This window comes from Eptatretus burgeri, chromosome 3 (assembly GCF_056783735.1).
Source record: "Eptatretus burgeri isolate ZD-2024b chromosome 3, Ebu_testis_v1, whole genome shotgun sequence".
NCBI classification, from domain to species: Eukaryota; Metazoa; Chordata; class Myxini; order Myxiniformes; family Myxinidae; genus Eptatretus; species Eptatretus burgeri.
Window position 1 is genome coordinate 7,798,571 of NC_140963.1, and position 15,326 is coordinate 7,813,896.

General features: G+C 50.2%; 1 protein-coding gene across 1 annotated transcript in view; it reads left to right on the forward strand.

Moving 5' to 3' along the window:
• Positions 1 to 1,282: 1,282 nt before the first annotated feature.
• The window catches only part of NAA50 (N-alpha-acetyltransferase 50, NatE catalytic subunit), a 33,265-nt gene continuing 19,221 nt past the window's right edge, over positions 1,283 to 15,326 (forward strand). The window contains exons 1-3 of the mRNA XM_085872365.1: positions 1,283 to 1,496; positions 8,863 to 8,999; positions 12,500 to 12,619. Of these exons, the coding sequence (XP_085728491.1) occupies positions 1,489 to 1,496; positions 8,863 to 8,999; positions 12,500 to 12,619 (265 nt within the window). The 5' untranslated portion in view covers positions 1,283 to 1,488. The remainder of the gene's footprint in view (positions 1,497 to 8,862; positions 9,000 to 12,499; positions 12,620 to 15,326) is intronic.

The window sequence follows — 15,326 nt, forward strand, 5'->3', positions numbered from 1 at the left end:
GGTACCAGGTCTCTTCGGAAAATGCTTGGCTATCGCTGGTCGGACTTTGTATCCAACAAGCGGTTGCTGAGAGAGACTCGGATGAGATTTGTTTCCTGCATAGTCCATGAGCGTCAGTTGCGGCTGTATGGACATGTGGCTCGTTTTCCTGATACTGATCCTGCTCACCAGATTCTCTCAGTGAGGGAGTCTCGTTAGTGGAGGAGGCCAATGGGCCGACCACGTGCCCCGTGGTTGCAGCAGGTTGATCGGTATCTCAAGGAGATGGGGATGGGTCTGGCATCTGCCTGGGGGATGGCCAGACGTGGGCCCCTGGAGTACCGGTGGAAAGTGGACGCAGTGACTCACTGCTCTTGCGCCTGCTCCCATACCTGACCTGACCTGACCTGACCTGACACCACCATGTCCATTTGTCTGTTCCACCCTGAAACACAGAAAACGCTCCTTGGAGAGAAAGTAAAGTGAAAGTTGCTTCAAATGTTTCCACCTCTGGGAAAAATTATAATTGTTTCAGACAAGAACAAAAATTTCATTCGGGCGGTGTATAGGCATCATATCTCTGCCTTAATCGCTTCCGAATATATATATATATATATATTTTCTTTGCTATTAAGAAATATATAACCTCCAATTTTTGAGCACCTCCAAGCAACGCAAGAATAAACAGCTTCTTTTTTTATATTGTGGTGCGTCCTGTATTTTTCCTGCGGACTTCAAATTTTTATTGTTCCCCCAAACAAAGCAAGCATGAAGATGACGTCGTTCACGTGACTTGGCCAGTAGTGATTGGCTGCTGGCAAGTGACGTCGACGTCGATCACGCGGCTTGGCAAGTGACGTCAGACAATGACGCGCATACAGGAAATTATCTTCTTTCGTTTCCCGTTCTTAGAATTGCAAAATTAACGAATTATAGCTCCAAACAACGCAAACAGTCTGGTTAGTAATTGTTGGAATAATAGTTTTCATAAAAAAACACTGCAACCTTGTACGGATGGGAAAAAGTCAGCTATACAGGCGTAGCTATAAACTCGGAGGCGGAGTTATACAGTCGGAGGCGGAGTTATACAGTCGGAGGCGGAGCTATACAGTCGGAGGCGGAGTTATACAGTCGGAGGCGGAGCTCTACAGTCGGAGGCGGAGCTATACAGTCGGAGGCGGAGCGACATAGTCGGAGGCGGAGCTAATTCAGTCGGAGGCGGAGCTAATTCAGTCGGAGGCGGAGCTAATTCAGTCGGAGGCGGAGCTAATTCAGTCGGAGGCGGAGCTAATTCAGTCGGAGGCGGAGCTATGAAATTAGAGGCGGAACAGATGCTGATATGCAGAATAGGCTGAGGCCTCGGCCCGGTCCCTGAAGCACGTGTGTTCTTTTCTCCCCGGAAGTCCTTGGCAACCGTTTGCGAGTTCACTCCCGCCTTGACCTCTCTGTGAGGGGAAACCGACCGGGTTGGAGGAGCGCCGTGGTTGGGAGATTGTCCGCATTACGGACATGAAGCCGTGAGTGAAATCCGAGCGAGGCCTGATATATTTCCCGCTCTTTTATGAAGCGACACGGCGGTTACCGGAGGCGTACAGTCGTCAGTGTGTTGTTTTTTTAATCCCCCTAATGGATACTGTATCGTTTTTTTTTACTATCTGAACGATTCCAACGGCAGGTCCTCGCGAATATCGCTGACGTATCGACGCGTTCAGTTCTATTCTCCTCTGCTTTTGAAGGCCCAACGTTGTTCAGGGCATTGAATTGGTCAAAAAACAAGACCAAAGTCGAGGCCACGATGGACTGAAAATTGGGATTTTGAGCTGAATATTAAATTATTTTTAAAAACTGGTTAATGGGGTTTAAATTTATATCAACGGTAATTTAGGCCAAGTTGAAGTGGAAACACGTGATGATTATTATCATTATTATTATTATTATTATTATTTTTCCCCCTTTCCAAACGATGAGAGACAAGGGGGATTGGAGGGAGAGGTCGTGAGAATGACCTTTGACAGTTTATAGGGGTGGGAGAGGTGGTTAAAGTGGACCTTGACTGGCGGGGGGTGGGGGGCGGTTAGAGTGAACCTGGACAGGCCAAGGGGTGGTTTGAGTGAACCTTGACGGAACCAGGGGGCGGTTTGTGTGCACCTTGATGGAACCAGGGGGCGGTTTGTGTGCACCTTGACGGAACCAGAGGGCGGTTTGTGTGCACCTTTACGGAACCAGGGGGCGGTTTGAGTGGACCTTGACAGGCCAGGGGGCGGTTAGAGCGGACCTTGACGGAACCAGGGGGCGGTTTGAGTGCACCTTGACAAGCCAGGGGCGGTTAGAGTGGACCTTGACAGGCCAGGGGGCGGTTAGAGTGGACCTTGACAGGCCAGGGGGCGGTTAGAGTGGACCTTGACAGGCCAGGGGGCGGTTAGAGTGGACCTTGACAGGCCAGGGGGCGGTTAGAGTGGACCTTGACAGGCCAGGGGGCGGTTAGAGTGGACCTTGACAGGCCAGGGGCGGTTAGAGTGGACCTTGACAGGCCAGGGGCGGTTAGAGTGGACCTTGACAGGCCAGGGGCGGTTAGAGTGGACCTTGACAGGCCAGGGGCGGTTAGAGTGGACCTTGACAGGCCAGGGGCGGTTAGAGTGGACCTTGACAGGCCAGGGGCGGTTAGAGTGGACCTTGACAGGCCAGGGGGCGGTTAGAGTGGACCTTGACAGGCCAGGGGCGGTTAGAGTGGACCTTGACAGGCCAGGGGCGGTTAGAGTGGACCTTGACAGGCCAGGGGCGGTTAGAGTGGACCTTGACAGGCCAGGGGCGGTTAGAGTGGACCTTGACAGGCCAGGGGCGGTTAGAGTGGACCTTGACAGGCCAGGGGCGGTTAGAGTGGACCTTGACAGGCCAGGGGCGGTTAGAGTGGACCTTGACAGGCCAGGGGGCGGTTAGAGTGGACCTTGACAGGCCAGGGGCGGTTAGAGTGGACCTTGACAGGCCAGGGGCGGTTAGAGTGGACCTTGACAGGCCAGGGGGCGGTTAGAGTGGACCTTGACAGGCCAGGGGCGGTTAGAGTGGACCTTGACAGGCCAGGGGCGGTTAGAGTGGACCTTGACAGGCCAGGGGCGGTTAGAGTGGACCTTGACAGGCCAGGGGCGGTTAGAGTGGACCTTGACAGGCCAGGGGCGGTTAGAGTGGACCTTGACAGGCCAGGGGCGGTTAGAGTGGACCTTGACAGGCCAGGGGCGGTTAGAGTGGACCTTGACAGGCCAGGGGGCGGTTAGAGTGGACCTTGACAGGCCAGGGGGCGGTTAGAGTGGACCTTGACAGGCCAGGGGGCGGTTAGAGTGGACCTTGACAGGCCAGGGGGCGGTTAGAGTGGACCTTGACAGGCCAGGGGGCGGTTAGAGTGGACCTTGACAGGCCAGGGGGCGGTTAGAGTGGACCTTGACAGGCCAGGGGGCGGTTAGAGTGGACCATGACAGGCCAGGGGCGGTTAGAGTGGACCTTGACAGGCCAGGGGCGGTTAGAGTGGACCTTGACAGGCCAGGGGGCGGTTAGAGTGGACCTTGACAGGCCAGGGGGCGGTTAGAGTGGACCTTGACAGGCCAGGGGGCGGTTAGAGTGGACCTTGACAGGCCAGGGGGCGGTTAGAGTGGACCTTGACAGGCCAGGGGGCGGTTAGAGTGGACCTTGACAGGCCAGGGGCGGTTAGAGTGGACCTTGACAGGCCAGGGGCGGTTAGAGTGGACCTTGACAGGCCAGGGGCGGTTAGAGTGGACCTTGACAGGCCAGGGGCGGTTAGAGTGGACCTTGACAGGCCAGGGGCGGTTAGAGTGGACCTTGACAGGCCAGGGGCGGTTAGAGTGGACCTTGACAGGCCAGGGGGCGGTTAGAGTGGACCTTGACAGGCCAGGGGGCGGTTAGAGTGGACCTTGACAGGCCAGGGGGCGGTTAGAGTGGACCTTGACAGGCCAGGGGGCGGTTAGAGTGGACCTTGACAGGCCAGGGGGCGGTTAGAGTGGACCTTTACAGGCCAGGGGGCGGTTAGAATTAACTTTGACAGAGTAAGGGGCGGTTAGGGTGGTATGTAAGAGATGAGGTTTGGTGGGGGTGGTGGTTAAAATGACTGTTGATTGACTCGGGGGTGGTTGGAGTAACACAGCAGAGGGCAGAGCAAACTGCATAACTCGTGGCAGAGTCGTGCAGCTGCAGTCTGTGTTGTTGTTTTGTATCCATCCTGTAGCAGCTGGTTGTGTCATTTTTTTTGGAAGCGTGGCTGTGCCGCTGTTGCATTGCCACCTGTTACCAATAAGCTGGTCCTCATTTTGCCAAACTCGGAAGGATGACCTGCTGAGTCAACCCACCTATTATTATGTGAACCTGCGACCGGGGTTGTGGATCAGTCGTTTGGAGAGGTTCTCGGTTGAAAGGATCAAAAACTTGATGGAAAACGGTGTCCAGCTGATGATCCAGGCAGTTGGGACATCAGTCGATTGCTTTTAAGTTCAGGTGATAACTTCAAGTAAAATAACGTGTGTGTGTGTGTGTGTGTGTGTGTGTGTGTGTGTGTGTGTGTGTGTGTGTGTGTGTGTGTGTGTGTGTGTGTGTGTGTGTGTGTCTTTATTTGTTGTTATGTCTGGCTTTCTTCTTCGGACTACGTTGTAGTAATTTGTCCGTTTTGATTATGTCAATGGCACGACGGGCTCAAACTGAAGACCCTAACATCTTAAGGCAGCCATGTTAACTGTTAAGTGAACACTTTATTTGCTGCAGTCTCCCTGTAAGCAGGATGGTCTAGTGGATGACATGATGTGGAGCCTTGTGTAAAATACAAGGAGCATTAAACGTCATTGAGATGAGGAATGAGATTGGGTCCGAAACACAGTCTTGGGGCTCTCTACCCTCTACTGGGAGAGGAGAGAAGGTTTCCATTGATAGCAATGAATTCACTGCATGAGTGAAGGGAGTCGGCCGAGTATGAAGGTGACCCTGTTTGTATGCCACAGGTAGCAAGCAGAGCAGGATGGTAGACTGCCAAATGCCTGATGAAATCTTCCATTCCAGAGAGATGGTTTTGATCCTTTATTTATTTTGATGCATGTGGTTGCTACTGAGAAAGCATGCCGAGTGTTGTGATTGGCCATAATCTAAACATGTCGTCAATATGTGAGCAAAGACTTTAAATCTGTAGCAATGGTGCATTCCATGATTTTGCTCAAACATTGAAGTGATGTTGTGGGTTTGTAGCTAAGAGGATCTTTTTGAGCCTGACTTGTTGGCTTCTCGGCAGACGGGAGGCGGCCAAAGGACGTGCTGAACAGTGCAGATTGGGTGGGGGGGGGGGCAATTGCAGCCGAGTCTGCAGAGATGCCATTTGAGATGAGTGACAGGATGCTTGGGGAGCACACATCAGATACGATGTTGACGAGGGGCCACCACAACTTTGAGGAAGTACACTGGTTGGAGAGTTCAGCCTTGATATTTGCAAGATGATGTTTCCTGTCTTGGCTCAGGCCCGACGCACACTCGTTGTGTGAGCCTTACGGAATGAGCTGAAGTTGCACTCAGTCGGGTTAGATTTCCACGTTGAGAATTTCCATGTAGCAGCAACTGCCTCAGTAGGATTCGATGTTCTCGGCCGAGAGGATGGATCGAAATAGCTGCAGACTGGATGGGATAAATCGTTGCATGAGAGAAAGTAGGCTGTTGTGACAGTATTCGCACACACAACCAACACCAGGTGCTATGGAGATGTACATTGCAATCCTTGCCACTTGGCCTGCGTGATCAGCCATATTCTGTGCGGTTGAGGTTACTCCACTGCAATAGCCATATAGACGTGGGCTTTGAAAACTACATAGTCAGAGGGGTGGAGAATGAAGAGAATAGGTTGGAATACGGAATGGAAAGTTGGTCATTTGTCGTTGCAGGAGGAAGTACGTACCAGTTTGAAAGTTGCACATTGGGTCAGACCCACAGAGTCACAGAAAGCCTTGGCTGCAGTGCCATGGTGGTGGTTGTGGAGCTGATATCCAGCCTGCTAGCATTGGAGATGGTGTGGAGGGGAGTTGGGGGTTGGTGGGGGTGGGGGGGGGGTACTTGAAACCACCACAGATGAGGATTGATCCATGTTTGGAAATAGAGCTATATAAAGTCCTATTCATTCAGTGGAGAGGTCCTCACATCAACTAACATTTGTGGTTGTGGAGAGATGAATGGAACCAGAGAGGTTATGAGGGGTTAATGCCAACATCGAGGAAGATGGATGTGTTGACATTGACAGCAACAAAACCAAAACCGACAGAGGTGTACGAAGAGGGAGAGAGAGTTATCGAAGATCGTGTGAGGGAATGTTTCCATGCAGTGATAATGTCTGCAGAGGGCTTGGAGAGGGGTGGTAGAAAAGATCATGGGTGTGGATGGAGGATGATGTGAGACGGTGGTGAACAGCTGTCTTGAAACCCTGGAGGGAAGATTGAGATTGAACAGACGATGGAAGTTGGTTCCACAGGTGAGAGGAAAGAGTAATTGATGAGTGGAGGTGAGCAGTGAGCCTGGATTTTTGTGGGTTTCACCAGAAGAGGGTTATTGGCAGACCGTGCAGAGCCAGGAATTTTCCGGAATTGTGGAAGACGGATGGATTTCGTCACTTGAAATGAGGGGGCATGGGAGGGGTGTGCAAACAGAATGTCACAAATTGCAGCAAAAAAGGTTCAACATTCTTATGGTTTGCACGCAAACCTGTGACATTTCAATTAAAAGTCTGAAAAATAACGAACACCTGTACTTTTTTTTTTGTATACCTTGTCGAGGCTCGTATGAGAGCTAACACAACACACAGCAAGGTGGGCATGAGACGAGGGGTGGGAGTGTGAAGGGCAAAACTGTGGGGAACAGAGACATTCGGAGATCTGTGGAATGGAGAGGGATGGGGTGGGTAACATGGGGAATACAAGATGGACATTACAGGGACGTTCAGGAAGGAAAGCAGGGAATTTGAAGGTGGGCCTGGGTGGATTATGGGGGATGATAAGTAGGGGTGGTGAACAGCTCTTTTGAAGGCCTGGACGGAAGAATGGGATTGAATAGAGTGAGGGAGTTTATTCCAAAGGTGGGGAAAAAAGAGGAATGAAAGAGGGAAGGTGAGCAGCGATTTTGTGATTTTGGTAGTTTTACCAGAAGGGGGTTGTTGGTGGACCTTGAGCCCCCTGTGGAAATGTGGTGGGGACAAATCGTAGAGAGAGAGTGGGGGTGGGAGGACGTGCTGAACTGGAGAGGAGACTGTTGAAGACAGAAAGAACACCGACGAGCCTACAGTGAGAGAGTGAGAGGCCCAAAGACTCGGCCTCATCGTGGGAGATACCAATGATCCGAAATGCCTTGGTTTCCACAATGTGAAGCCGAGAATGGTGGGAGGCAGGAGCACCAGCCCAGAGGGGAGTGCAGTACTCCATCAGGCTGTGGACGAAAGCTTTGTAAGTAGTCAGGAGCTCAGGTGGCCCGAGGAAGGACTTTGCATTACTGAGGATTCCCAGTCGGCGACTAGCTTTGGAGGCGAGGTTTGAAATGTGGCTTTCCCAGGAAAGGTCATGGCAGATGGTGAGACCCAGAAGCTTGACTGAAAGGACTTCTTCCAGAGGATTGTTGAGAAAGTGGATGGAGGGGGTTTTCTAAACGGTCCTTTCGGAGAGACATAGTGAGAGTGTGAGATTTGTCCGGATTGAAAACTGCCAGTTCTTTTGAGAAAATAGTTATTTTTGGAGTTGGTCGGCACACGGGTGAGCGGCTGGACTCCGCGGGAAGGGTAAACGGTCATGTTGCTACGCACTGAAGGTGCGAGCCTCGAATCTCGACGTCGTGTGTGTCTGCCTCATTGAGTGATGCACTTGTTTGTTTGTTTTTAATTGGCTTTGCAAATAAAACAAACTAAATTAGAGAGTTCATTGAACACCGTGCAGTCTCGAGAAACAAGGATTTTGGGTGTGGTCTGCGAGCAGCAAAGCTTCATCTTTATTTATTTTATTTTATTTTAAATGGTGAAAAAACATTGCATGTGGGGGAGGGGGAGGGGGAGGGTGCAAGACCGGTAGAAGATGGAGAGATTACCGATCTGTCTGTGATGTGAAAGTGACAAGCCCATAGACTTGGCTTCATTGCGGGAGATTCCAATGATCTTGAAGGTGTTATTTTCCACGGCGTCGAGCTGAGCAAGATGTGAGGCAGGGGAGCCAGCCCAGACGGGAGAGCGGCACCCCATCAAGCTGCGGATGAAAGCCTTGCAGGTGGATAGGAGTTCAGGTCTGCCATGGAAGGATTTTGTACGACGCAGGGTGCCCAGTCGTCGGCTGGCTGTGGAGGTCAAGTTTGAAATGCCCAAGAAAGATCATAGCTGATGGTGAGACCCAGAAGTTTGAGTGACTGAACTTATTTAAGTATGTTAAGGAAGTAGATGGAAGTGTTTGCCGGACAGTGACTTGGTATTTAATTCTTTATGAATAACAGCGTTTGGCTCTGTGTTAATTTTTTGCTAATTTTTACCAATTTGATTAATCTCCAATTGAGTTGATTTAATCACTCGATGTTTGCTTCGTAATTCAAACTATAAGCGTTAAAAAATGTAAGGACTTTATCATCAAGTTTTTTGATCTGCTGCATCTGCTCAGGCAGCTGTGTGTACTCCAACCGAAATGCTCCTTCCTTTTGGCTTTCACACATGATACAATGCGGTTTACAGCTGAACCCTGACTTGTTTTGATGCATCTCATTCTCGTGTGTGTGTGTGTGTGTGTGTGTGTGTGTGTGTGTGTGTGTGTGTGTGTGTGTGTGTGTGTGTGTGTGTGTGTGTGTGTGTGTGTGTGTGTGTGTGTGTGTGTCGGACACACTTTATCTCCGTAGGTTCCACGTGGAGCTCGGGGAGGTGACTCCGCACAACATCAAGCAGCTTAAAAGGCTCAACCAGGTTATCTTCCCAGTGTCTTACAACGACAAGTTCTACAACGATGTCCTGGAGGTCGGAGAACTAGCAAGGCTCGGTGCGTCTTTGTAACGGAATGACTGAAGGGAGGGACGGATTGAAAAGAGAATGAAATTTGCCTTCACAAAATGGGTTGTTTTATTGTTTTGCTCGTTTGTACGAAAAGTCAATCGCAGCTGCTTTGGATAAGCATGGCTGTGATTCTCTTGCTGGCACCAAATGGTGAATAAAATTCCATCCAACAATCTGTGGAGAGCCCATTCCACGTGAAATGAGATTTAGGAATACCCCACTTTCTCAAAAAGAAAAATGCGGTGAAAATACAATCGCCGGTGAAAAACCATGTGCATTCGCGCAACTTTAGAGGAATGCGAAATACGGATGAGATTTCCTCAAATCTATCCTGTAAAATTAGCCGACCGTCCGTTCATGCATCCGGTTTCCACCGATTGGATGGACAGTTCGCCTGACTTCACCCACAATTTCTATACTACGGCCGCCATTTTGGTGCTTACTCTGATGTGAAGTCCAAGACCTCTTCGAAGCTCTCGCATTCACCAGTGCCATGCCCTCCCTATAAGTTTTCCCTTCAGTGTAAAATGAGCAAATCGACAGTTAACAGGATTTTGAGCCTCGAGGCGTCATGGGCCTTGTGACTGCCTCAGTGATCGAGGCAGCGTTCTATTGTTTATACACCGCCAAATAGCTGTGCGACCGTCTCAAGTAGCAATTTTGCTGCAGAGGTAATGCAGGTCTTTGCGATTATTTCCAACTGGTTTCTCTTAAAATTGTGAGTTGGACAGGCGACCGCGATGGGTTTCTGTGAAGTCTGTAATGGTATGATCGAAGAGTGGAAAGTGTTAAATATTCTGCTGTTTCGATGTGGGAATGTCTTTGCTTTTATGAGCAGGAGGATGATGAAGAGGAGGAGGAAGACCTTATGTATAGAAATACATTATTTTATTTTTTATCTTGCTACTTTCATAATTGCACTGTTTGAAGGCCTGGTGTTGGCTTAACGGTTCAGGTGCTTGGCTTCAGATACTATGGTCTTGAGTTCAAGCCCCTGTCTATCCGTTGAATTAACACCAGGTAGGGTTCACTCAGCCTGTCATCCTTCTGAGGCTGGCAAAATGAGTACCAGCGTACTGGTAACAGGAGCACTGCATCAGCAGCACAGCTGCACCCCCAGAAAATGATGCAGCCAAGCAGCCACAGGCTACATTCGAATGAATTAAAAAAAACTGTGGGAATTCAGTCTGGAGAATCGCGCGCACACAAACATTGTATTATTTCCATTGCAAATGCACAAACTAGAAAGCATCCCAAAATGTCCGCGTCTGCTTTTGTACTCGAAATATACTTGACCGAAACAACAGCTAAAAAATATTGTCTGCTCTGGATAACTCCGAGAGGACGGCATGTCTTCGAGAGACCACGGACGCTGTTTGCAACTCTCAACTCTGGCTGGATTTTCATGTCCAAGGTTGGTTTACCATGTCTGTGAGTTGAGTTAAGCAAAAGGGGAACTGTGCTGGTAGTTGCGTAACAGACCTTCGTCGGTCAGCTGAGCGGAACCAATGTTGCATTGAACCGCATCTGAGATGGAACTTTGATAACAAATCCGTGCTGGCCAAATGCCTCAGCAATCTTATGCTGCCATCAGAACAGACAGAATCAGTCAGGACACCGTTTCTTGAGGAAATGGCTTTTAGAGATAGTCGTGAAAATGCAAGTATTTACAGTGGCAGGCAAGCAAGTATTTACAAAGAGAGAAAACTATGAAATGGCATATATGTACACAATTGATCACAGCACGTACGTATGCTTTCCCAAGTTGACTCCTACGTGACAGACCCGCCTTTGGAACATTATCAGTTACTCAACATGCCACAGTACAGTATGCCGGCATCATGCATCCGATGTGGAAGGGAGAGTTGAGTGGTGGGGAAAGGATCCCTCCATGAGATGGGGAAAGGCTCCACACCCCTCCTGCTCCTCATACAGCTACAGCACTGGTGTTTCCCAGTGAACCGGTGGCATCGTTTGCCCCACGTATTTAACGCGTTTCTTGGCAGGACGCCCGGGTGCTGTAGATTAGGCAGAGGGTCCAGCGGTGCAGCTAGCGGATGTGGACACGTGAAGATGAAGGTGTATAAGGGTGGAAGGTGAAGAAAATGAGGAAGAGAGCGAAAGGACAGAGACAGGAGATGCAGGAAAGGATGAACAATGAATTCGATAAAGTGTGAGGGAGAGTGAAAGAAGGAAACTTGAGCAAGCAAAGCGAAAGGAATGACAGAGGTGAGGAGAGGAGGACCCTTACGTTCATGCAAATCCTTAACTACAATTCATGGACCAGTGTTTGTTTGTCACGCTACTTCTCCTACCGTGCTGGGTTGATTACATCCAGACTTGCAATATAGGATCAGCATGACCCCAATTAATGTATCGGGGTGTTTTTATCTTTGCTGGTGATCTGGTTGGGTGGGGGAAGAGGGGGTCAAGGGGGACGCAAATAAATGTGTGTTGTGTAGTTCCACCTCGAGGTGGGAGAGGATATTACAAGTCTCCACCATTTCCAGTACAGTATTCCTGTCCCCACTTTTTCCAGTGCTGCGAGGTGTTTTGAATCGGAAGCAGTCTGTATGTTTCTGCTTCATGCGCATAACTGGGTAATAATTTTTGCCGACACAGAGCTCTCAGTTGCCTGTACATTACACAATTGAAAGAATGCATCAGAAGAACGTGTTGCATGCTTGGCACAAGATTGTCCTTGGGGTGGGTACTCTGCCAGAAATAATAATCGAGCCTCCAACACAGTCCGAAAAACTTTCTCGAGGTTCGAATCTCCGAGTCTCATCTTCCCAGTCTTTCTGCTCCCTTTCTTGTAATAGCCTCTCCGCACAGTCTTTTATAGAGCATCAAAACCCTTCTTCGCTGGACCTTGCCCCCCCCCTTGTTTTTTGGAGGAGCCACGTTTGTTTAGGTTGAGTATCGAAACTACATCAACATTATGTCATGAAAGATGTTTATAAAGATTTTTTTCCCCGCAATTTTTGTTGTTTCACCTTTTTTATCCCCCGCCGCGTGGCGGAAGGGGGATATTGTTGTCACCCGGGTCGTCCGTCCGTCCGTCCAGCTGGCTGGGTGTCAACATTTATTTCAGTGTTGGGGGATTCCCCATCTCTGATGGATATATTTGTAGTTGTTGTGTGGTCAGATGAGTGATAAACCACATGATCTTTTTCACTGCTGTCACTTTTAGCTTCTAGGGTGTAACTCTGGATTGCCTGGGACCCATTTATTTATTTATTTTCATCAACCTTCCAGCATTTCCACAAGTGTTTTACCAACTATAAGCTGCCTCTTAACTTGAAGAGGAAGACCTGGAAGTATGCAGAGCAGCCGATGACTGATGAGGTTGTGGTTGACAAGTTGTGTCGGGTTGTGGGTGAAGCCATTGTGGGTTTGTGTTGTGTAGTAGGTTTTTCTGCTGAACATTTATGACCATAACATTGCAGTGGTGACCAATAATTACTGTAGCCGTTGACATTGCAGCATACTTCAACGACATCGTGGTTGGGGCTGTGTGTTGCCGGGTCGACATGGCAGACGGACAGAAGCGCCTCTACATCATGACGTTGGGCTGTCTGGCACGATATCGACGCCTCGGTATTGGTACGTCCTCTTTCGTTATTTGGCCAAAAGTGTGGAATTTTTAAGCTTTTTATTCTTATTTTTTTTAGTTTAAACTGCAATTATCTTTGAGATGTTATGCCATGCACTATATTGTTGTGGTTGAGGAAATTCGCAAACCACCATTCAGGTCCCGTAGGTGAGATATCTCTGTAAGTACATGTGTAGTTAGCCCCAAACCCGTTGTTTAGAGGGAATTAATGTGATTCATTCGGGCTGCGACCCTTTAAGATAGCCGTTTTTCTTTATTTTGAACCAACCACGTCTCAACCGCCATCACACAACAACCACCAACCGCAACTCCGCTTCACAACAACAACGCCAACAGCCACGACCTTTACCTTCACAACTCGCTCCCGCAAACATCGCATCACTGCCATTCCAAACGTCGCCATGGCCATGGACCAGCACTTTAAACCCTCCACCACCTTCGCCTCTCCTTCTGCGGCCATTCCCGCACCGCTTGTGGGCACCGAGCGTCAGGCTGTCTTGGACTCGTACAGGGCGCGCGCCGAGCCGCGGGTACAAAGTGCGGCCTTTCCGAGGAGAAGTTGGATCAGGAATGATACACGCCCACTTCTGATCCGTCCAATCAGCAAGCGCGGGGCGATTTGGCCCCGCCTCCAGGCATGTCGGAGTAGAATCGATATATGCAAATTCGAGGATCAGGGGAGATTCACGCCCCTTTTTCTCCGTCCAATGGGCGAGCATGGCTCCACCCCCGAGCTCGTTCTGATCCAGAAATTTGCATATGGGTTCTCCTGCCGTACTATAAAGCGCCAAGCGCGGGGCGAATTCAGTCAGTTTTGGGCTCGGGCGAGTTGGAGAAGTGTGGCAGCGGCAGAGTTTTTCGGTCAAGGGAGTTGGAGAAGAGTCAAGGCGAGTTGGAGAAGAGTGGCAGCGGCAGAGTGTGGCAGCAGCGGTCAAGTCGGGTCTGGAGGAGAGTCAATCTGTCGGGGTTCGGAGTCTGTCGGGGAGCTGCAGAGAGGGGAAGCCGGGAGCGCGGTCGAGGTCGCAGTGGAGTCGCTCGTCGTGGGACCCAAGTAAGCCAGCTATCCTCTTTCCCCAGAGCATCAACAATTCCCCCCTTTTCCCCCCCGCGCTGAGATAGTGCGAAAAGGGGGCCCCGTTCCCACCCCACTCCAAGCAGTGCCAACGAAACCCGCGAAGGAGCGCGGAGTCGGGGCACCGCCGCCACATTTGCGGCTCATCACAAGACGGGTAGGCTCCACCCGGTCTCGCGGCCCACAGGCCCGTCTGTCCCCTTGTATTTGAGGGTTGCCCTTTTCTTTTGCTTTTGAGTATATGTGTTGTCGGCGCCGTCTTTAAAGTAAAACTGTGTAAGTGTTGCCGTGTGCTCGCGTTGTCGGTAGTATCTCTGCATTGTTGTGTTTCTTTCGGTGCATAATTGTTGTAATTGTATATGTGTGCTTTCCGTGTGCCGCGGAATAAATGTGACTTATGTTGAACTGTTTTCCCGTTTCGCTTTGTCTTTTCTTTAATTGAATCTCCATCTTGCTTCACGTAAAGGGTTGGTAGTGGGCTTAATACGCCCAATAATTAATCGGAACCGTCGAGGTCGACGATAACACCGCTCGGTTATCCCGATAGTACGGAACGGGTTGCTTAAGTGGCCCGTGTCCGGAGTCTACCTGCGGCGAGGTGCGATCGCCCGGTCTACCCTCCGTGTGGGTACTTAGGTAGGTCGAATTATTTGGCGAACAACCCTATCCCACACGGGGGGCCGATTGGCACGATCGTGGTCAGGCCGAAAGGCCCACCCGTGACTCGTTCCCGGCGTTAGTCCGAGAGGGTCACGACAGAATTGTCCGTCCGGTGGGCGACGTGCCGCGATTCGAGTTACGTGGCCGCTCGCACGCCGGCGGGCGCGAATTCGCAACACTGGTGTCAGGTCGTGGGACACAAACCCATCCCCCTCCTCACGGCACTGGTGTTGGAGAGCGGGAAAATGGGCTCTCCTGTCTCCAGCTAAATTCACGGGAATCGGTCCAGGGGTGAGAGGAGCGACCCCCGATTCCCTCCAAATTACGAGTGATTCAAATTAACCCCTTACGAGAAATAAGATGGCGTCTCAAGCCGAGCAGGAGCCGGGGGTATTAGAAATGGATTTATAATGTGTAGAATCCATGGCACAGGATGAAATCCCCGCGCAGGAAATGTTGGTTGTACAGGACGAACTCGCCCAACTGAACCCAGAGCCCGAAATAGGTGTGGCGGCGGCCGCGGTGTATGACACCTCCCCTCCCCCTCTCCACCAAAACCCTTCCCCGATCCCTGCCGAAACGGCTCACCGAAGCGCACCCGACATGGCCCAGCTATTCGCCATGCTGGCAAAGATGAATGTGGATGCGCAACAAATGAATGCGAACATAAACAGCAAAACAAATGACATGAAAAATGAAATAAAAGGCATGAACGAAAAGATGGATACAAACACAAATGAGATGAAAAACGAAATAAAAGGCATGAACAAGCAAATGGATACAAACACGAACGAAATGAAAACGAATATGGAAACAAATGCACTCAAAATGAAGGAAGAAATGAGAAATGCGGGGTGAGACGCAGAACATGGGCCGAAGCCTGCAGGCGGGCATGAAGGCAGTAACCGGGGAGCTTAAAATGGCGACGCCACGTGTGGGGGCGAACGAGCTGGGAGGGGGTGCAA